Source organism: Octopus bimaculoides, chromosome 26 (genome assembly GCF_001194135.2).
Source record: "Octopus bimaculoides isolate UCB-OBI-ISO-001 chromosome 26, ASM119413v2, whole genome shotgun sequence".
Taxonomy (NCBI): Eukaryota; Metazoa; Mollusca; class Cephalopoda; order Octopoda; family Octopodidae; genus Octopus; species Octopus bimaculoides.
The window spans coordinates 20,050,594-20,074,853 of NC_069006.1; the positions used below are offsets into that span (position 1 = coordinate 20,050,594).

The following is a 24,260-nucleotide window of genomic DNA, read 5'->3' on the forward strand; positions in this document are numbered from 1 at the left end:
GTGTGTGTGTGTGTGTGTGTGTGTGTGTGTGTGTGTGTGTGTGTGTGTGTGTGTGTGTGTGTGTGTGCGGGCATGCATGCATATGCATATATACACATATGTGTGTATGTATTTATTTAGTTATATGTATATGTGTGCTTGATGTATATATACATTTAAATGTTTATGTATATGTATGTTTGCATATATATATGTGTAGTTGACTTTACATGTACATAATTGTATATGCATACATACATATGTGTGTCCACACACACACACACATATATATATTTCGTTAAATCTCAATCTGCTTGCTAACGTTTATAATTATTTATATTCTAATTCAATTTAAATGTTAGCATTTCCTCATCTCTCTTCATGGTAATTAAACTGCTTGAAGTCATAGAATTAACTTTAATTTTTTTTTTTTTTTGTTGCTATTGTTGGAAATGATCATCATTTTTTTATTATTATTATTATTGATAATAATAATAATAATAATAATAATAATAATAATGATATATTGCTATGAATGTTGTTTTTGAATTACCTTTCTCCCGAAGACGAATATAGCTGGGAATGGAATTTATGAGTAAATATTTTGTTATGGGTGAAAACATATTTCAGCGTTTCAAATCTTGTTGAAATAAAAAGTCTTTCTGCTCTAAAGAGAAAGACAAATATTTCAATTAGTCGATTCCTACTAGCTAATATATATGATAAAAATCTAATGTTGGAGAGCATTCCTGGCTGGCTTCACTGTCTTAATCTCTGCATTGTAGCAAATCTTTCTTCCATAACATAATCCTCCTTGTTTCCTGACCTTTACTTTTTCATGAATTTATCTGTGTTGACTAACTCGTGTGCTTAACTGTGAGAAGCTTCTTACACTTGTCATTTTTCTCTTAGTTGTTTTTTTTTTCTTGTAAAAAATTTCTGGCCTTGTGCCTGTGTGAGAATTGAAATGATTATTATTTTCATTTATGAGTAATAATAATCCTATGGTAAGTAAAATATGACAAAGATAATATGCTTTAGTACTGACAAAAATTATTATCAACAATAATCGTAACAGAAATAATATGCTTAGTACTTACAAATTGTTATCAATAATAATCGCTATAGAAACAATGTGCTTAGTACTTACAAATTATTATCCATCTATTACTCTTGTGATTTTTAATCCGACTCTCGTTATAGTTTATAATTGAACTAGGAATTGGCTTTCACTGGAATGTCTCTAAGAAGCGTTTCAATCATCAAACATTCTTTCCTATCATCTGTAGTTGTTAATTATAGTTAAAATGTGGACAATTGTTTAATATTTCATGCATTAATTTGAATGGAGCTAGAAATATTCTTTATAATAATCACAGCTCAGATCATTTTCATAACATCTTATAATAAAACGTTGATCTGTATTCTGTTATTGAACTGACTTTGGTTCATGATATAATACAGAGAACATATAACAGAATCTTTTTCATATTATTAAACATCTCTCTCCTTATTTAGTTGCAAAACTGCTAAATTTCAGGGTTGTTTTAGTTAAGACAAACTTGATATCAGTAACACACTTTTAGCATACTTTATGACCAAAACTTATTAATTTTGCAAAGTCACAACACCATTGCTCCAGTTCAGAAAGAAATCTAGCTCAGAGCTTTTCTCTTTAATTGGAGATGTTTTATCTTTGTGGAACATTAATATTTCTGTCTTACAGTCTGCATTTGCTGATGTTTATGGCAATGTGTTGCTCCTATTGATCTGATCATATAAACTGATTTTAGTAATCTCTAGTGTATTATACATACCGTATAGAATATATTATTCATATGAATTTAATATATAATAAATAGAATTGATCAGTAAAGATTTTAATTACTGATTTAAACGTTTCTTTAATAATCACATATAAATCTTTTCAGCTCTGTTTTTGCTTTTTATTTTTATATGTTAAAAGCAAGAATTATTTGCTGAACTTACAAGAAGTTGTAGATTCATTAATGTGTAGAATAAAACAGAATTAGTCCGTTTGGTAACTTTCTTCTCCATTTTCTTACTTCGTTCCAAAATAAAGCATTAACTTTACAACTTCATTCTCAATAACTTGTAATTTACAGTCCATTTAAAAATAGTTGGTTTTTTTTTCTATCATTAGTTCTTTTATCTCATCATTACCATCATCATCATCATCAGAAAATATTTTGAAAATTCACTTTTCAAAATATTTATGTACTTAAATGTTGCATGCAAGCTAGTTGACTAATAGCATGTCTTGCTTTGAATTTTTAGAAAATCACTTATACAAGTCCTATCTCCGTTAGTTCCCCTAGGTACCTCCACAACCAACAGCACCACATATTGAGAACACGCTGCCGCAACACTTGAGGAATTATACACAGTCCTCTCCATCCATCTCTCTACTGTGCAGGCTTAATTCATCTTAAACAGCTGCTGTTTATATGGCTTAGATTAATTTTAAACTCGCTCCTAATCATAATGATAGCTGAAAAGGTGCCATGTGTTGGTCTACGCACATTCCTATACGGCTTGCCAGACTTCCGACGAGAAAATATGCTCCGTAAAGGCCGAGAGGTCCACAGAATCTATGTTGAAGTGCATAAAGGAACCACTTTCCTCGAAGATCAATTTACTCTGACAGAATTCGGAAGAACAGTCTTAGAAAGCGGAGGCATAAAGGCTGGCCGTGCAAAGAATGTGGAGCAGATAGTCGTCGCTCGAGAAACTCTGTATTGCAGTGGCTCTGCAACATGTCGACGAGTGTGTGGAGGATATTCAGAATGTACTCCAGGTAAGAATTTTTTTTCTATATTCTTTCAAAATCCTTTAAATAAAATCTTAAATTGAAACAATATTACTATTTGTACAAATGTTGAACTTCAAGTTTTGCTGGTTGTTTACATGATGGGGTTTTAGCTCTTTTATACACCTGTTTTATATTTTGGTTGCTATGTTACCAAGTTGACATTTTCTCTGGAAAATTTTTTCGGAAGTTTAGGTATGGGTGTGTGGTAAGAAGCTTGCTTCCAAACTGCATGGTTCCAGGTTCAGACTCACTGCAAGGCACCTTGGGCAAGTGTGTCTTCTACTATAGACTCAAGCTGACAAAAGCCTTATGAGTGGATTTAGTAGGTAGAAACTGAAAGACTCTTTTGCCAGACTGCTGTTACAGGGACGTAAAACACACCAACATTAGTTGTCAAGCAGTGGTTGGAGGATAAACACAGACACAAACACCCCCTCACACATACACATGGCGGGCTTCTTTCAGTAACCATCTACCAAATTCACTCACAAGGCTTTAGTAGCAGACACTTGCTCAAAGTGCTGAGCAGTGGGATTGAACCCAGAACCATGTGGTTGGCAAGCAAACTTCTTACCACACGACCACTTCTATGCCTTGTAGATTATTTACAAAAACAGGTTTAAATTTAGCATTGCTTTACTCATTCACTACCAAATTTCTGTTGAAATACACTGCCTCTGATCCAATTAATTTTGAAAAATAACAAAGAATTCAGTAAAATATCTTTAAGCCGGTGAATGCTGTGAGCTGGTAGAATCAGTAGCACATGGGAAAAAATGCTTAACAGCATTTTGTCCATCTTAATGTTCTGAGTTCAAATTCCTCTCAGGGTTGATGAAATAAGTACCAGTTGAGCACTGGGGTCAGTGTCATTGACCAGCCCCTCCTTCCTCAAAATATCAGGCCTTGTGCCTATAGCCGAAAGCGGTTATTAAGGTGATGCATGAACCCTAAATTGACTTGGAATTTTGATGGAAGGTTTTAATTTAAGTCCTTTTAAAACTGAAAGTTTCTATCATAGAACTAGAAACGGTCTCTGACAGATTGGTATCAAAAAGGTTAAGCATGCTAGACATCTCATACAGTTTACATATGTGCTTACATACATACATATATGTTTGTATGTATCTAATGCATGTATATATATATATATATATGTACTATGTGTGTGTGCATATATATGTGTGTATATATATATATGTATGTGCACACACACACACACACACACACACACACACACATATACATTGTTGTAGGATATCTTACTGGCAATCAAGTATATAGATAACACGAGGTTGGAGTTAAACCTAAGCTTAATTTATAATGTCTCTTTTGTTTAGTCGTTTGATATTCCACAGTTGTTGTCTAGAAATCCTGTCTGAGGTTATCTCTAATCTCTACCACACACAACAACTTTTGTGCAATTTTGTCATATTTACGGCTTCATGACCAAAGAAGTGGATGAGGAGTCTCTAAGAATTTTGAAAAATCATATAAAGAAAGAAAGAAAAAAAAAAATAAATAATTATCAGTTTCTTTTACTCCCAGTGGCAAGAGTATTTGTAGATTGCTGAACATAAAAAGAAGGCTAAGTACTTTGGATACTATCTCCTCTCAGAACAATTCCTCTCATTTCTTCAGTTTTCTCCCTCTAAGTTTTCTATTACCTTTATCTCTATTCTCAATATTTCTTATTGGCTACCCAGTCTTTCTGCTCTTTCTTTTGAATCCCACCATTACATATTTTAATCTTGAAGTTAATACTCAATACCTTTTAATTGTCAGCTCACCTGAATTCAGTTAATGTTTCTGATTCATCCCCCATTACACAACATCTTGTTTCATATCTCTTTTGAAAGTTGTCACTGATATTTGACCATCGGCTGGTTCCAGAAAAAGAACTATTCATTAAAAAACTATTACACTGTGTAACAACGATTTTTGTCCTTGGGTAGCAACTGTTATTTCCTATGTGCTGACCCTAGAAAGTATGAAAAATGGTTAATATTTCCTTCAAACTTTGCTTTTGTTATGATATTTATTCAAAGCCCAAAGAATCCCTCTCAACACATGGCTATGATGCTCCCCCACTATTCATGCTCGTCATCAGAGATGCACATATTGTCAGCCACTGAGGGACATGGTGAAGTGGTTAAAGTCAACATATGACAAGTAAATTTATGGTATTGAGCAAAACATTTTCTATAGTAGTATTTCAACTTCATCAACTCATCTCTGAATCTGTCTGAAATGTAATGGAAAATCAGTCAGTTTCAAAACATTGATGTCTAGGTCAGAAAAGCAAAGTTTGAAGGGAATAGCAGTCATTTCCTTTGATTTCTAGATAGAAGCAAATAGGAAATAATACTTACTGATCAAAGACAAATATATATATATAAATTTTCTTACACAGTGTTATAATTAATATCTGTAAACAAATTAGCCATCTGCCTACATATCTGTTATGTATCTGATTGGGTGACTTGCCAGACCAATGCAGCTCTTCCATAAGTCTTCATATTCTCTACTTGATATCCAATGTCTTCTCCAAATTGATTGATAAATGTTCCTTTTGGTCTGCCAATACCTGTATGTCCATGCATGGGTTTCCAGAGAAGGAGATTGCTGGATATTTCATCCTTGCTTCTCCAGTAGTATTCTGTATGTGTTCTTCTTTCTCAGATTACCAAGGTGATAGTAGGAAGACTGCCATATGGTTGCTGTTTTGTAGGCTGTGGCAGACGAGAAAGATTGAAAACTGACTAAAACCCAAACCAGACATTCATGTCTACATATCCCTCTTCAGCCATGATACATTCAGGGATTCTCGTGACTCCCTGTCACCATCTATTATGCATTTGAATTATGAACCTCAGTCATAGTGAATTGAGCTGATTAAACAACCATGGATGCTACACCTATGGATGTGTTACTGTTACTCTCATTAAAAAATGGTGTCTCTGTTTCTATTATTGCCTTTGTATTTGATCCTTGTGTGAATGGTAAAGAAAGAAAAAAAGAGAAAAAAAAACACTCACCCTGGCAGTCAAACATTTTATGTTCAGAGATATCGGTATGAATAGTTGAACATTCATGAACTCTGCTGAACAATTTGTCCATCAGTTATGGCTAACATGTGACTCGCTAGATGTGTGTCACTGAAACTGTTTATAAAGTCTGCTGACTGTCAGAAGTAATAATGACATGGAGACATAATATTTTATTGTGACGAGAATCTTTATTATACAGTTATTATTATCTCGAGGTTTAAATGGCTGGGTAGTACCTCCTACGGCACCTGGGTATATTTTAACATCTATTTCTACTCTCTGTCAATTTAGCATTCCACCCCTACCCCCCACACTCTTTGTTTCTTTTGTAATTGTCTCTCCCTTTAATTAAGAACTCTTTATTCCTTTTTGTTTTCTTAATATTAATAATGTTTGTGACCTTTTAAAGTATAGATGTGTTTTCTTCTTTCAGCTGTTAGCTCCCATGTCAGCCAAATCTGTTTCTTTTTTACCTGCAGGCGAAAACTGCTGGAGTTTGATAGCAGTCATTAATTTTCTTTGCTAGGTTTTCTTTAAAGAACAGATAACATATATTTAGCTTTCTGTATATACATTCGTAGGTACTTGTGGTGGGGGCCTAAATGCCTGTTGTAACAGCAATATTTTTTTTATGATGTGGCATAAATTGAATTGTTCTACAGACTATTCAGGTCAGCTTCTCAACTACAAAACTGTGAATCATGCAAGCAAGTAGAGTAATGAGTCTTGTCTAAGAGTACGGTGCAATGATTTGAATCTATATTCTAATCATTTTCAAGGGTCAGCATTAATTTCTGATATAGCAATTCTGTTCTTGTTTAAAGTTGTTATCATCACCACCGATTAACCCTTTAGCATTTAATCCGGATACATCCAGCCCAAATATTCTACCTGTTTTATCTTGAAACTAACCAGATCCAATCTCTCACACCTACCTTACAATGTCATTCTGACAATATGCAGGCACACCTTTGAAATCTTGAAGCTGTGTGATTAATTCAAAATAATGCGAATAAGTAAGGATTACACTTGGCCCTAATCAAAATTCTGAAGGGTTAAGGTGTGTTTTTCATGCTGGAATAGGTTGGACAGCTTGACAGGATCTGATGAGCTGCAGATTGTGTCAAACTCCAGTGGTCTATTGCAGGATTACTCATTTTTGCCAGTGGACTGGAGCGACATGAAATAAAAGTATTGTGCTCAAGAACACAATGTGTCACCCAGTCCAGGAATTGAAACCACAATCTTACGATCATGACTAAGCTATGCACCTCCACTCTCACTGGATGCCTTTTTATTTTTTCATGCCATCAGCATTTCTATTTTCTTGGTAGACATCTCCAAATTTTTGAATCGAGATAATACTAGATTAGCCTTGATCAGTAAAGTGTCCACACATGCAGTTCAGGAACTACTTCATCCTTTTACTGTAGAAATTAGATATGTCCACTGAAAATTTCATTAATCCTTAGCTACAGAAAATAGTTTTATATACCAATCTATCTTTTGTTGAGGAATGTCATGTCTGAAGCTATTTTTGCTGCGATACATCAAAAGTGACTTGCAGAAAAGAACAATTCTATTTGTTGACAGATATCTAACAGACTTCTCCTAAACTGTGAATCAAAATCACACTAGTTTGGCCTCAATCAGCAAAGTGTCCACTCATGCAGTTCAGAAACGACACAACTATTTTACAGTGGAAATCAGATATATTCACTCACAATTTCATTACTCTTAACTGTAGAAAGCAGTTTTATATACCAATCCATCTTTTGTTGAGGAATTGTTATGTTTGAAATTTTTTTTGTTGAGATATGTCAAATTTATTGAGGCAACATGACTGGTGGAAAATAGCAATTTTATTTTTTTGATGGAGGCACAAGTGGCCTAGTGGTTAGGGTAGCGGACTCACTGTTGTAGAATCGCGGTTTCAATTTCCAGACCGGGCGTTGTGAGTGTTTATTGAGTGAAAAGACCTACAACTCCACAAGGCTCTGGCAGGCTCTGGTGGCAAACCCTGCTGTAGTCTTTCACCACAACTTTCTCACTTTCTTCCTCTTTCTGTTGTACCTGTATTTCAAAGGGCCGGCCTTGTCACACTCTGTGTCACGCTGAATCTCCCCGAGAACTACGTTAAGGGTACACATGTCTGTGGAGTGCTCAACCACTAGCATGTTAATGTTTATTTATTCAATTGTTTTGAATTAATCATACCCTATCGATGATGTGTTTGTTTAGTTTTAGAATGACATTGCAGGGTAGGCGTAAGAGGCTGAGTCTAGCTAGTTTGAACATAAAACAGCCAGAATATTTGAGCTGGATATGACGGGTTTAAGCACTAATGGTTTAAGGGATAAACTGTTGGTCAAACTTCTACAACTGCTAGACTGAAAGAAAATGGTGTGACTTTGATCTTTACCTTTGATTGGTTTATTGATGTGTAGTCATTTTACAGTTGTTTGTTGTTGAAGGACACTAATGAGAAGAAATTACTGATCCTGTTGAATTTTAATCTTGTAAATTTGTATAGAACTGCTTTAGGTGTGTGAGTGATGCTCTCTCTCACACACACACACTCACACATCCCAGCGGAGGTTGAAATGTGTAGTTTCCATTTGTAATTTGTCCTCTTATATCAAACCCTCATTTCTAACAAGTAGTAACAATAACACACCTTGAAGCTGTTGCTTCTACTCACTGTTACTTCTTCTTCCTATTTCATTACTTTTACAACATATGTTGGACTATGGAGTTCAATCCTCTGCATTTTTTTACACTTTCACAACTTAGAATAACAAAAATACACCAAACATTCATGTATTCGGGACTGTTTTTGTTTCTCTTTTGCTTTTAACCTTTAGGATTTTCCGCTTCCAACAGCTTCTGGCAGTTCCCTTTTCATCAATCCACCATCTCATTTTATCACCTCATCATTATAAAGTTCAGTGATGTCTAGCTTTTGTCTTCTGCATATAAAGTTTATTTTTTTATGCATTTAGCAATTACCATTCCCTTTTTCTGTTTTCCTTCTTTCATTCTCAGAACTCCAACTCGTTAAGATCATGTTGTTTGCTTCCATCCATCAATTAAACTAGAATATTATGTTGAAAATCTCTAACATTTAACTTAATGCCATATTAGATGCTATGGTGTCCACCTTGCCTTGTTTATCTCTGTGTTAAGGTCTCTCTCTCTGTCAGCAGCTAATCAGATTAACTACAAAAGGGCCTTGTCTACTACAGCAGTTAATCTGATTAGTCCAAGACTGAAGTGGAAGACTACTGAAAATGGTGGGTTAAACTAAATTTATGTACTTAATCAGGTTAAACATTTTTCTTTTTTAAGGAAAAGCTAGTGCTGTTTTGTCAATAATTAAAGTGGAATGAGAGGCGACAGTAGCAGAGTTTTTCTGTTTTTGAAGGGTGATCAGAATGCCTGTGATCCATATTGATAAAATTGTTCCTGTCTAAATATGTGTGAATTAAATACAGTTGTTCTTCAAATAATAAATATGTTCTGCTATGATGAAGAGGAGCTGTGTTGGTCGAGGGCCCATAAGTATAAAATGTTCTAACAGGGAACTTGTAAATATGTCAGCAATCAAGAGTGGCAATTCAAGTAAGAATAGTTGACTTGGAAACGAAGCATGTGCAATGATATAACTATGAAGATTGAGTTCCTAAAACCAAGGTGCCACATAAAAAGTGTTGGTGTGGGTGCTGGTGCCATTTTGAAAGGATTAGTGCTGGTGCCACTTAAAAAGCACTGCTGATAGTACTGCATAAAAAGCACCCAGTACACTCTGTGGAGTGGTTGCCATCAGGAAGGGCATCCAGCTGTCGAAGCCAAGCCAAAACAGACTATGGAACCTGGTGTGGCCCTTGGCCTTACCAGTTCCTGTCAAGCCATCCAACCTATGCTAGCATGGAAAACTGATGCTAGATGATGACGATGATGAATTAGTAACTGTAAGGAATAGATGAAGTTTAACTATAAGAACAAGTTTCTTATTCTTGCAATGATTTTTTAGTGTTCAAATTTTAACTGATATTATTATAATGGTTCTGGATTTCTGTTATTTAAAAAAAAATTGAATAAAATAATACTTTAAAAATTTCCTAAACTTTTGATTTTATTCATTTAACTATATTCATCATCATCGTCGTCATCATTTTAACATCCGCCTTCCATGCTGGCATGGGTTGGATGGTTTGACAAGAGCTGTTCAATAACCAATAGAGGACCTGCAATTGACTAAATCTAACTTCTGTTATTCTCTTTTACCCTTTAGCATATAAACCAGCCACATCCTGCCAAAATATTCTACCTGTTTTACATTCTAACTGGCCAGATCTGGCCTTTCACACCTAGCCTACCATTTCATTCTAAAATTAGCAAAGACATTATCCAAATGTTGAAGCTTCAAGATAATGCATGATTAATTCATAATAACAATATTAATAATTTGACAATAATCTGAAGGCAAAAAGGTTAAGCTTGAATCTTATTTATAATTTCTGTTTTTTTTTTTTTATATATATTTAGAAAGTATGTTATTAAAAAATATATTTGAAATAATTATTTTGTTCTTGTTTGTCATAATCATAAACTGCTGAAGAAATATAAACCTTTTCTATTGATATTACAATCTTATCTTGGTTGCTATTTAGATTTCTTATTTTTCTTTATTTTCTTTTTCTTTTTTTTTTTCTTTTGCAGACTGCTCAAAGACGAAAGTGCGGGGTCACAAATGCAATTACAGAGTCAAGATGACTATGCGCTTGGGACATGTAAACTCTTGGTTTGTAGAGGTAACCGGTGACCACAGTGGAGCCTTTTTCCGTTATGAGAACATGCTTCTGCAAAAACCTTCTGCCCGTTCTAGTCAAAAGAAAATGCGAGCCAGCTTAACTAATCCATCATCATTCCCTCTTATTAGCCACCTCACACCGTCTCAGGAACAGAACTATTTTTTAATGAATGCTACAATTAAATCAGAACCACCTGATACAACCGTGGAAGAATTACCCAGCCCTGTGTTCCAGTCAAACCCTCTAGAATTTCATAACTCTACCATTGACAAGAAACCTGGTTCACAGGCTGACATGTCGTACACGTGTATGGCAGGCAATACTCAGGTGGTACCAGATGAGCCCAGTATGGCAGTTGCTCAATCAAATTATACTGCTGTCATGGAAGAGATGTGGAATGATGCCAATATTGACTCTAATGAAAATGATAATGATGACGAGAAGGTATTAATACTCCACCTTTGCATGTGTACAGTGTGTACCGACTATACTTTAGATACAGTTAGTCTTAGTGCCAGATCCTACTGTTTCAACCAGTCTTTACCAAGCTCTCTATCTCTACATATTAGTTAGTGTCTGTTCCTTCAATAACTGTGCTGTGGTTTTTCTTTGGTTTTAGTATGCGTTTTACATAGTTTGTGTGTGTGTATATGCATGTACTGCACACATTTGCATGGCTAAATTACAAGAATTATTTTCTTTTCCGTTTCTTTTTTTTACTTTGTTAACAAATTTATTTAAACTTGCTTTTTTTTTTGTCCTTTTTCTTTTCTTTTTTCTTTCTTTTTTTTTTTTTCTTTTTTTTTTTGAAACTCCAGCTGTGTGAAATCTTGCTTCTTCATGTTTCAAGTAATCTCTTCTTTTCCATCAGTTTGTCCCTGCAGAATTTTAGTACTACTGAGAATTGTTGCTAAGTAGTAATAATTTTGTAATATATTTCAGGTCAATGATATTTTAACAGGGAAAAGCAGTAACTATTAACACCTATTTATTGATATATATTTATCAAAGACTCGTTTAATGAACTTTTGGTTCTCTTGACAAAAATTTCAATTATTGTCACCATCTGCTGATATTAATTAAAACTTATATCATCATCATCTTCATTTAACATCGTTTTCTATGCTGACATGGGTTGGATGGTTTGACTGGGGGCTGGCAAGCCAGTAGGCTGCGTCAGGCTCCAGTCTGGTCTGGCAACGTTTGTACAGCTGGATGCCATTCCTAACGCCAACCACTCCAAGAGTGTAGTGGATGCTTTTTATGTGCCACCAGCATGGGAGCCAGTCAGGCAGATATGTATGTGTAAATATCGAAGAATGAGAATGAATTCTCAACAGCACATTGGTGGATAAAGGTTCTTTATTCATGTATTAAGACTACCATTGGTTTCATGTAAAGGAACACCTCAACAAAGTGAAAGGACAAACATAAGAAAATAGCACTGAACACAATTGATACAAATTAAATAAATAATTATAGTAACAGCTTGACTTGACTCCAGATGACTCAAAGCTTCATAGGCTCACAGGACAAGCCTAACTTGTCAGGTGTCGAGAGAAGACTCTGGATACCTGATGAAATAGGTTCAGCCTATGAGCCTATGAAGCTGTGAGTCATGGAGCTGAGTCAAATGGCTATTAATAAACATATATGTGCACACACATGCATGTATGTAAAACAAAATTTAATTATTACTGAGATATAATTTCCATTTACAGTTTTAATTCAGGTAAACTTTATCAAAATTATTTGAAGTGAATACACTGTAAAGTATTACAAAATGAAGAGAACTCCTCTATGTTACCTTCTGTGATGTTTATATTTCAATGAACTTTGGTATGTTTAAAGATTTGTTTCTTAATCATTTCAGAAAGGTGTGATTTTTAAATTAGAAAATTACTATTTTTAAATCTCACAACGAGAGATATTCAGCAACAGTACTTTGGAGTAAAGATTTTTGCCAACATAACACGGCAGTCCTGGTTTAGGACTAATGTTGCTGTAATTTCACTATCAAACTTTCCCCCTATTGTCTAGCCCCAGGTCAGCCCTGATTGAGCACCCTCGTAATTAAAGACATTCCAATCATGGCCATACCATCTTTTTGTATATCAAAAACTATGTTAGCTAATGAATCCTTACTTTAAGATAGTGGTGGTTGTTGATTTGGTTCCTGTTCTAAAAGATTGGAGTTATATTAAGAGTGAGCTCCCTTGTCGGTTCATTTTATATTGATGTAGTCCTGGAATGTGTGCTTCTGTCCATATATTTGTGTAAATAATAATTTATTAGCTTTAAGCTTATATGCATTCACCATGTATTGGCTATAGAAAATAGTCTAATGTTGGGGCATAGAAACCCTTGACAAGGCAAAAAAAATGGGTGCATGAGAAAACTATGAAATTATAGTTCTTAAATCTAGCACGAAGAAATCAGTGGATAAGTTGGTGTTATCTGGCAGCACACTTATCATGAAAATAGGAGGTGTAGGTTCAGTTCCCATGCAGTAGTGTAACTGGGGGAGGGGAAAGGGGGGAGCACTCAATTTATACCAGCTGAGTGGACTGGAGCAGTGTGAAATGAAGTGTCTTGCTCAGGAACACAACGCATCTCCCATTCCGGTTCAGGAATCAAAAACCACAATCTTACAATCACATGTCCAACATCCTAACCACCAAGCCATGCTCTCCCATTTATTGCTACAAAGACTCATAAGAAAGAAATTATACCTGTATGTGTTAAATACATCTCCAAAAAGTGCTTCCTTACCAGCTTATCTGATGTGATTTACAGTTTTTTATTAATAACATACTAAACTGCTTGTTATTCTCATTTGCGTTTCCATTTACAGCAATGCCATGGTAATTAGAACCGCGTCATTTTCTGTGTTTCAGGGCAAATTGTTTCATAGTCTTCTTGAATGTTTTTCTCTGAGATGTGCGGAAATATTGATTTTTTTCCAAGAACACAGTCAATGCAGATGTGACGGTTTTGTTTTGTGTCGTTTATTATTACTAACATGATTTTTATGTTTTCTTTCTTTTTTTTTTTGTTTCGCTTTCTGTTTTCGTAGGATTTGGTTAGACGGGTACGACAGTTAGAAGCACATGTTTCTCAACTGCGCAACATAATCCTGAAGAATGATAAGAAAGAAGATAAGAAGAAAGATCGAAAAGGAAAAGTTTTTGATTTTTCTAAGTGAGTCTGCAATTTTTGCATCTTATAATGTGGAATATAATAACCCCCCACCCCCCAAAAAAACCCTTTTGGATTAACTACCATGCTTAGGTCCATCATGGGCCCAAGGGACTGAGATAACAACACTCCCTCTTGAACTAGATGCCAGACCATTTCAGGGTTAACTTCCCAACCATTGCTGGAACTCATTTGTAGCTGAGTGGACTGGTGCATATAAAGTGAAGTGTTTTGCTTAAGAACATAATGTACCGACCAGTCCAGGAACCAAAACTATGGCCTTACAAGCTTTCACTATCATGAGGGAGTTAAAAAATATTTTGCCATTGTTTTGCAGTGAACTATTTTTCACTAGCAGAACAGTTACTTCTACTTCCAGTAGTCAGATATCTACCATTGACAAGGCAAAAGAAGGTTGCTGGTAGTCCTGGCAATGGAAATGGTAGTGATTGTCTCCCCCTAGCAATGTAAGTGAAGTGCTTATGTGCACCACAAAACCATATGAAAGGTTCTCTCATAGTATCTATCGCAGTATTGTGTGTTCTAAAACAGCATCCACTTTTAAGTGGTGATAAATTCTATATTTTGGTATTAATACTACTTCTGCTGCTTTAATTAGCTAAATATTTTTCTCATCTTCACATTAAGAATATATGATATATCCAATGTGTGCTATAGTAGCTATATACTGGAGAAGAATATGTCTTAGACAATTTGTAAGACATTTATATTAAGGAATTTGTCCCAATTAATATATTAAATAAAACCAAGAAGGTTGGTTGTTAGATTCAGGAAATATATTTAAACTCACTTAATCCTTCTGATAGCAACCCAATTGAGACAGGCCCTGGTTCTATGATACAAACTTCCCGTTTTAAAGTGATGTAAATTAAAATCTTCCTTCAGAATTATACATTTCATTTATTTTTAATTTTCATTTTCAGGTACAATACAAGACACATTGCTCTGAAAGTAGCCTATCTTGGTTGGGACTACCATGGCTTTGCTGTTCAAGAAGACAATGAAAAAACTATTGAGGCAGCATTATTTGAAGCATTGATTAAAACAAAACTAGTTGATTCACGGTAAGTGTCTAGAATAGAATTGAAAAAAAAAAAAAGCTGGTAATTATCTTGGGTGATTTATTAATGTGGAAAATTTCAGATGCACCATATTGGCGAATGACGTCAATTAGGTGCTGGTGCGGTTGTGTGGTTAAGAAGCTTGCTTCCCAACCACATGGTCATGGGTTCAGTCCCACTTGGGCACACTCATTTCTCATTCTCTAGTTTGGAGAATGTGTCAACTTTTTTTCCATCATTTCCACAATTATTTCCTTCAGATATTTCTTTTGGTTCTACAAGGGTTGGCTGAAAAGTTCATAGGCTGACCAAGATACTCTCATGAAATGTAACTAAATGAGCTTTATTTTGGAACATAAACCACCCCTTGCTGTCCACACACTTCTTCCATTGGTATTTGCAGTACTGGATGCCATTGGTGAAGAAGCTTTCGTCCTGTCATCAACAGCAGATATGACATCATCATCATCACTATGATACTGGTTCCCAACCAAGTGTGTTTCTCATGCTGGGAAGCAGAATATCTTTTAGTGCCATTTCCATTAAATACATTGTCAGCTGTGGATTGGTTGATAATAAGCATGTTATTAGGTGCTGCTGTGGGTGTGTGGTTAAGAAGTGTGTTTCTCAACCACATGGTTTTCAGGTTCAGTCCCACAGCTTATCACCTTGTGTACTTGGCTGAATGTAATCACATCGTTTTGAATTAATCATGAATTATCTCATGACTTTCAGATTTCAGTGTTGTGATTGTTTATTTTTTTAGAATGTCATTGTAGAGTAGGTGCGAGAGGCCAGATCTGGCCTGTTAGACCATAAAGCAGGAATATTATTTGGACCAGATATAACTGATTTGAACCAGATATGGATTAAATACTAGAATTTCTTGAGACATGTCTTAACATTTGCTGTTATTTAACAAGTCTTTTTCTTTATTTCCAGGGAGAATTCCAACTATCATCGTTGTGGAAGAACTGACAAAGGTGTCAGTGCTTTTTGTCAGGTTTGTAACAAAGTCTCTAATTACTTTCCTCTTACATTAGTTCAAGTTCAAAGTTTAGTTCCCTTCTTAGGTGGCTGGCTAAGCATGCCAGGCAAAACGCTTAGCAGTGTATCATTTATATTCTGAGTTCAAATTCCACTGAGGTCAACTTTGCATTTCATCCTTTCAGGGTCAATAAAATAAGTATCAGTTGAACGCTGGGGTCGGTGTAATTGACTAGAGACCTCTTTCCCAAAATTGCTGGCCTTATGCCAAAACTTGAAATCAATATTAAGACAATACAAAATGGCAAGCTGGTTGAATTGTCAGCACGCTAGACAAAATGCTTAGTGGCATTCCATCAGTTTTCACGCCGCCTTTTTTTTATATTGAATTTTCTTTCTTAAAATACTTTCAGGTTATTTCCTTGGATCTTCGAACATCATTGTTAGAAGGGCCAGGTGTAAAAGTTCGTCAGAATGGAACTGCTCATGAAAGGCCAGGTATGAACAAAATTCAGAATCTAATTTTCAAAGTACCTTTTCACTAAATTAATTTTTTTTTCCCCATTCTTGATTTTTTTTTTTTTTTTTATACAAAATTTTTTTTAAATTCTATTTTGCATCTTCAGGTGACAACATGACTGAAATTAAGTATGTTCATATTCTCAACAAAGTCCTTCCTCCAGAAATTAGGGTATTAGCTTGGGCTCCAGTAGATCCTTCCTTTAGTGCAAGGTAATGACACCCTGGCTTTTTTTATCTTCTTTTTTATTTTTCCCTTACATCCAAATTTACATCCAACAATTTTGTTACTTGGTTTTTACACTTTTATTTTTTTTAATGTTTTAGGTTTAATTGTAAAAGGAGAAATTATAAATATTTTTTCCCTGTTGGAAACCTGGATGTTCAGGTACGTAATCGTTTGTTATTTCATAGATTATCTAATCCCTAAGTATAAAATTTGATCGCTATAAACAAATGATCTGCACAGGTTGATCAGCAAGAAATTGTGGAACCCCTATCTGTCTTATTATGACTGGGGAATCCCCCATCTTGTGTGAATATGAGACTGTTATGGACTCTTGAATTATTTGAAACCCAGGGTCTCATATTGAGGGAGTGAACTTGTTAACCATTTGGCCAGCTGTGTTCACTATATTATCACAACAAAGACTATGTTGGTTTATCAACTTGTCTTGGTTGACTTGACAAAGTAAATATGAGATGGGAATATTGTGTGTTATATTATGGATGATAATTTGGCATATATCGAGACAGAGTCATTTTATAGAGCCAAGTAAGGCCTACATCATTGGTTTTCAACTGGGGTCCTCATGGCCCTTAGAAATCCACATAAGATTTTGCTGTTAAAATTTACATGTGATAAATTAGTTTTCTAAAATATGGAATTTGCGAGTTGTATATTGTTGGACAAGCTTTTCTTTGGCACCGGATATGTTGTATCATTGCTGTATTATTCTACAATATAAAACATATTTCAAAAATTTTTTTCATAAAATTCCTAATAATATCTAACTATAAAAATGTTCTAGGACTTTTTTTAAACATTGAATGGCTATGGGGTCGAGAAGAGTGAAATAGGAACCAAAGGGCTCCATAGGCACAAAAATGGTCGAGAACCACCGGTCTGCCTGTTGAGATAAAAACATTGCGTAGAATGTGGTAAATATATTTGAAAGGCTTTATTGTTTCTGTTTAACAGTTGATGGCTGAAGCAAGTCAAAAGTTAGTTGGAGAGCATGATTTCCGAAACTTCTGTAAATTGGATGTAGCCAATGGGGTTGTGAGCTGTAAAAGGAAAATTCTTTCTGTTGACATTATGGTTGTAGAACAAGGGTAAGTGACTTCATTTTCACTTGGTTCTTGAAACAATCCCTTTATTTTTCCCCCATTTAACCCTTTATTTGAGCCAGATATGGCCATTTAACCGGCCATATCTGGCTCAGATCTTTTACCTGATTCATGTTCAAAGTGGCCAGATTGGGCCTCTCACACCTATCCTACAATATCATTCTAAAAATAGACAATCACATCATCAACATATTTGAGGCTATGAGATATTGCTTGAATGGAAAATAGGTCAATTTCAAAACATTGATGTCCAGGTCACAAAAGCAAAGTTTGAAGGGAATAGTAGTCACTTCCTTTGATTTCTGGATAGAAGCAAATAGGACAAAATACAGCAAAAATGTATAAATTTTGTGACAGTGTAATCAAAGATGAGTTAAGTAGAGTGTGTTGTCTGTTGAACTGAAAAAATGGAATGATTGAAACATGTTAATATTTAACAGGAAAATATAAACTAAAAGTGACTTTAAAAATCAGGTTTGTCCTTCATGTGTTGTCTCTTAGATTTTTCCCTTTTTCCAGTTAAAGGAAATATTACCTTAAACACTTTTGCCATTGGAAAATTCTCTGTAAAAAATTTCTGTAAAAAATTTTGTTTTAAATGTCTTCATGTTTTTTTACTGTTTTGACATTGAATAAAGACTTGACTATTTAATGCTTTTATAAAACCTTTTGTTATTTCGAAAATGCTGATATAATACGTTTTATCAGTGTCCATGTGGTGAATTTGTCTTGCGGCAAATTTTCCTATACGGCAAAACTTCTTATAGTGACTATTCCGGGCAGTTATCATGAAAAAAAGACAAAATGTCTTTTAATCTTTGCTAACTTCCATGTAATTAGTTGGGACATAAATAATTTCAATTATCTACTACAACAGTTGTTTTATTTTCCTTGTAGACCAAATGGCTATGAAATTTGCGAGTTGTGTATTGTTGGACAAGCTTTTCTTTGGCACCAAATACGTTGTATCATTGCTGTATTATTTCTCATTGGAGAAGGCAAAGAATCTCCAGAGGTAATCAATTTATTCATGAATTCTTAATTATCCATTTAGTTTGATGAAATGACTCATATTGAAATTCTGGAAAATAAAAACAGAAGCATGTGGCTTAGTGGTTAGGGTGTTGGCTTCATGGTCATAGGATTGTGGTTTCAATTCCTGGACCGGAATTTGGTCAGCCCAAAGCTGTAGGTGCCACGCAGTGGTACTGAACCCATAACCATGTGGCTGGGAAGCAAACTCTTTACCACACAGCCACATTTACACCTATGTATGTTTAAATTTTTTTTTTTTTCCATAATTTTCTACTCTAAATGTACAAACAAGACAATGTAATATAATTATTAATGATAATTAATTGATTAACCTTTGTTTCTTTGAAGATTATAGAGGAACTGCTAAACATTGAAAAAACACCACGGAGACCCCAATACAACATGGCTTCCGGTAAGCTTGAACAGCATATTGATTGATTTAACATTATTGATAATTACCCTTTCCATTAAGTTCTCTTTTCTTCTACTTCTCTCTTTCTCTCTTCTTCCTTCTCACTCTCTCTTCCTTCCTCCCCCCCTCTCACCTTCCATTTCTCTCTCTTCCTACCCTCTCCATCCTCTCTCCCCCTTCTGTCCTCCCTCCCTTTTTCTCTCCTCCTTCTCTCTCACCTCTCTTCCTCTCTTTCTGTCCTTCCTCCCCCTCTCTCACCTTCCCTTTTCCTCCCTCCCTCTCTCCTCCCTCACCCCACAATAAATTGTACTGTGGTTGTTTGGATGACTCCACATGTCTCATTTGTTAATTAATGTCTCTCCTGTAAATGTCATATTCTGTGTTTGTGGTTCCAACATTCCATTTGACATCTCTCATTCAGTTCCAACAGAACAATCCAATAACCATCATCATCAGCATCATCTGCATCACCACTATTGCACGACCCATTGTTTTATGCCCAGAATAAGTAATATTTTGTTTCATGGAAATATAGATTTGTATTCAATAAAAAAAAAGTAAAAACAATATTGAAATAAAAGAAACATTTGATACATCATCATCATTTTTGTACATCCGTCCATTTTCCATGCTGGCATGAGTTGAACAGATTGACAGGAGCTGCACCAGATTCCATAGTGTGTTTTGGTTTGGTTTCTACAGTTGGATGCTCTTCCTAATGCCAACCACTTTACAGGAAATACTGGGAGCATTTTAAATACCACCATCACCAGTGCTTTTCATGTGGCACCATCACCAGTGCTTTTCATGTGGCACCACCACCAGTGCTTTTCATGTGGCACCATCACCAGTGCTTTTCATGTGGCACCATCACCAGTGCTTTTTACATGGCACCATCACTAGTGCTTTTTATGTGGTACCATCACCAGTGCTTTTTACATGGCACCATCACTAGTGCTTTTTATGTGGTACCATCACCAGTGCTTTTCATGTGGTACCTTAGTTTTAGAGTATCGTGGTTTTACGACATGATGATGATGATGATATATACCAGTAAGAGTTCATTCCACACTTGTAAAAACTTTTGATGTTCAGTTGGAATATTTAAATTTGTATAAATAAATGCCTTGAGACCATTAATGACCACCTGTTATTCTGTAGTGCTATTGTGCATTTCATGTATCTCTTTGTCATTTTCAGAACTTCCTTTGGTGCTGTTTGATTGCCATTTCTCAGAAGAAGATCTGGACTGGGTCATTGAAGCTGGTCAGTTACATTCCCTCCCACTTTTTTCTCTTTTTAAATTAAGTTTAGTCATTCGACTGCAGCCGTGCTGGAGCACTACATTTGAGTGTTTTATGTTTTAGTTGATCATATCAACCACAGTATTTATTTTAATCTGATATTACTTTTATAATGCCAGTTAAGACACATGCATGCACACACACACACACACACACATGATGGCAAATGAGGGTTATTATACTAGCAGAGATATCTAGCATTGCTCGAGATTAAAATCGTACAGTCTGTATATATAGATATTACTTGCCCAAGGTGCTGTGCAGTAGATTCAAATTCAGAAGGACACGGTGGCAAAGCGAACTCTTTTCTAACATTGACATGTTTACACTGCTATATGTGTTTGTAATTTTGTTGTAACTGCTTTTGTTGATGTCATATTTGAAAACTTTATCTTCAATTCGTTTGTAGATTGTCATGAAGAAAATATCCGACATTTCCAGAAGGTGTGGGCCCAACATGCAATCAAGTAAGTTTCTTTATCAATTTTAATACTGTCATTAGCCCTTTCGTTACTGTATTTATTTTGAGATGCTCCGTGTTTCTTTCAATTACTTTAAATATAAAAAAGAATTTAGTAAAATAACTTAGTTATCATTCAGCTGGTGTCAGGAACATAAATTGTGGCTAAGGTTTGGTGAAAGATTTTAATTCAAAACTTATGGAAACAAGACATTTGTACTCAGAGCCAGAGGTGGTTTCAGCCGGGTTGGTAACGAAAGGGTTAAAGTGATTGTAGTTTGTGTTTGAATTAATCCTTTTGTTGCCATATTTCTGTTCCAATATGATGCCTTTTGCTTCAGTTAATTTTTAAAATATTGAAGCATTTTATGAAACGCCCCTGCCATTATTATTCTGAAGTTTGAAACACAAATCAGCTTTGAATTTTGATGGAATGAACTTTGTATCAGGAACTTTGTATCTCTAAAATAGGAAATTTGTATACAAACCAAGATTGGTCAGAAGCAGTTTAGTATCAAAAAGGTTAAGATTCTTTGTCCATTAGCCTTTTTTTTTTTTTTTTTTTTCAGAATTAATTTTTAGTGGCGTTAGGAAGGGCATCCAGCTGTAGAAACTCTGCCAAATTTAGATTGGAGCCTGGTGTTGCCATCCAGTTTCACCAGTCCTCAGTCAAATCGTCCAACCCATGCTAGCATGGAAAGCGGACGTTAAACGATGATGATGATGATGATGATTACATATAGAAAGTTAACCCTTTAGCATTCAGATTATTCTGTTAAATGTAGTGGTTATTTATTCATACTGTTTAAAAATTAATCATATCTTATCTCATAGCTTTGAAGATTTGATGATGTGGTTCTATATTTTTAGAATGACATTGAAGGATAGGTGTCAGAGACCAGATCTGGCTGGTCTGAACATAAAGCAAATAGAATATTTGGGCCGGAGATAGCTGGTTTAAATGATAAAGGGTTAAGTCTAATTCAGATAGAATATTACAAAGGAAACCGTTTTTGTGAGTTTATTATTTCAATTTTGGTTAAATTTAACCTTTTGATGAAGGTATACTTGTACTTTGTGTGTTATCTAATTGTTTTTCATTCTTTCCTTTGTAGAGCAGCTATGGTTAAACAAATGCTTGAAGGACTCAACAGCCACAAAGTTGAAACCGGTATGTATTAAATTATTGAATCTAGACATAAACTTGAAATCTTGCTTCCATTATATCTAACTGCAGTGAGCAGGCAGAGTTGTTAGCATGTCAGACAAAATGCTTAGTAGTATTTCTTCTAGCTCTTTACATTCTAGTTTTAAATTCCACTGAGGTCAACTTCACCTAGCATTCCTTTCAAGGTTGATAAAATTAGTACAGCTGAGGGCTGGGATTGATGCAATATGCTCAAACATATTGTCTCAAAATTAGAAAGAATTATTCTTTTACTTTCTTCAGTCATTTGACTGCAGCCATGCTGGAGCACTACCTTTTAGTCAAAGAAATATACCCCAGAACTTATTCTTTGTAAACTTATATAATTATATAATTTAGCTTGGTAAAGTGCCTTTATGTATCACAAAATTAATTTCTTTCATATTAAATTCTCTGTTTCTCTATTTTGACATGATTATTCATTTGCTTATTGTTTTTGTTTTATTCTTGTCTTAGATACTGATATAGCTCCATGGTGTGAGCTGAGTGAGCCAATACTTGCCCAAAGTGAATGGTTAACACCTGGCTGTAAACCAAGACATTACAAATCTCTGTTGCAAAGACAAACATGTGGTAAGTTTCACAAATTTTAAATTGAAAACATATGGCCTTCTGTACTCTGGCAGTTTGTTGTACTTGATAAGACACGTCAAGCTAAGTAAAGTCACTGTCTTCCACACCTACAGACTTGTTCTTTCAGGTGCCGGTGCCACTTAAAAATCACCCATGTTGGTGCTACATTAACACACCTGTGTTGGTGTTGTGTTAACACACCCATGCCTATATTTTGTTAACAAACCTACGCCTGTGCTGCGTTAACATATCTGTACTTGTGCTGCAGTGCCGGTGTTGCATTAACACACCTGTGCCAGTGCTGTGTTAACACACCTGTGCCAGTGCTGCGTTAACACACCTGTGCCAGTGCTGCGTTAACACACCTGTCCTGGTACTGTGTTAACACACCCATGCTGGTGCTGCGTTAAAAGATTTTTTCTTTTTTTTTTTTTTTCATTTTGCCAATCTCTTTCATGTTGTTGTTGTTATTACAGAGAGCCTGGAATCAAAAATTGAACATTATTCAAAGAAAAGGAAATTCGTTGAAAATCAAGACTCCTGGTCAGGATTTGCTGGTGAATGAAGTCTGCGAGAAACTGTGCCAAATGAGATTCGTTTTGGGATCCAGTGATATGATTGTTTGCCAGATTACTTGGAATATCGACTAGTCCAAAACCTATGAAAGGGACCAGCAGTGGACCCTGTTATTATTTGTATTTGTTTATGTTAATTTTACAAAATAGGGGTCCAGTGAAATAAGTCAATATTTTGTATTAGTCTAGCAGAGCATGCTAGAATGAGAGAAATTCTTATGGAAAGAAAGACAAACAAAACAAAAAAAAACCAAAAAAAAAACAAAAAAACTAAAAAAAATTCAAATTAATAAGCCTAAAAAAATATGTGCATAGACATTTGTAATTGTGTGTGCGTGTGTGTGTGTGTTGTCATGCAGTTGTATGTGTAATACTGTTATACATATTTCGATGTGTATTGGTGTAATGAAATACATCCCTTGAAATGTGTGTAATTGTGTGCAGTAGAAGACCCTTGTGTATGTGTGTGCCTGTGCATCTCTGTGTGTATATGTACATATAAGTATATATACACACACACGCACACATGTGTCTATAGATATATATACATGTATATATTTATGTATATTTATATATATATGTGTGTGTGTGTGTGTGTATATGTATGTGTGTGTTTATATATATATGTTTATAAATGTATTTGTATATATATAATATACCATATATATATATATATATATACATGTATCTATATGTTATATATACATGTATATGTATTATGTGTGTGTGTGTGTGTGTGTGTATATATATATATATATATATATATATATATATATATTCATATATATATTCATATATATATATATATATATTCATATATATATATAAATATATATATATATATATATTCATATATATATATATAAATATATATATATATAT

General features: G+C 34.8%; 1 protein-coding gene across 2 annotated transcripts in view; it reads left to right on the forward strand.

The window, feature by feature from the left end:
- The window catches only part of LOC106868382 (tRNA pseudouridine(38/39) synthase), a 58,207-nt gene extending 34,184 nt beyond the window's left edge, over positions 1-24,023 (forward strand). The window contains exons 2-17 of one of the 2 annotated variants that reach the window (XM_014913607.2): positions 2,310-2,797; positions 10,585-11,120; positions 13,753-13,877; positions 14,819-14,959; positions 15,899-15,959; positions 16,357-16,441; positions 16,570-16,675; positions 16,790-16,850; positions 17,664-17,797; positions 18,710-18,827; positions 19,196-19,259; positions 20,460-20,525; positions 20,973-21,030; positions 22,139-22,194; positions 22,687-22,803; positions 23,280-24,020. In XM_014913607.2, the coding sequence (XP_014769093.1) occupies positions 2,485-2,797; positions 10,585-11,120; positions 13,753-13,877; positions 14,819-14,959; positions 15,899-15,959; positions 16,357-16,441; positions 16,570-16,675; positions 16,790-16,850; positions 17,664-17,797; positions 18,710-18,827; positions 19,196-19,259; positions 20,460-20,525; positions 20,973-21,030; positions 22,139-22,194; positions 22,687-22,803; positions 23,280-23,368 (2,130 nt within the window). In that variant the 5' untranslated portion in view covers positions 2,310-2,484 and the 3' untranslated portion in view covers positions 23,369-24,020. Of the gene's footprint in view, positions 1-2,309; positions 2,798-10,584; positions 11,121-13,752; positions 13,878-14,818; positions 14,960-15,898; positions 15,960-16,356; positions 16,442-16,569; positions 16,676-16,789; positions 16,851-17,663; positions 17,798-18,709; positions 18,828-19,195; positions 19,260-20,459; positions 20,526-20,972; positions 21,031-22,138; positions 22,195-22,686; positions 22,804-23,279 lie in introns of both variants that reach the window. The other variant, XM_052976869.1, reaches the window with a different exon arrangement.
- Positions 24,024-24,260: the final 237 nt, after the last annotated feature.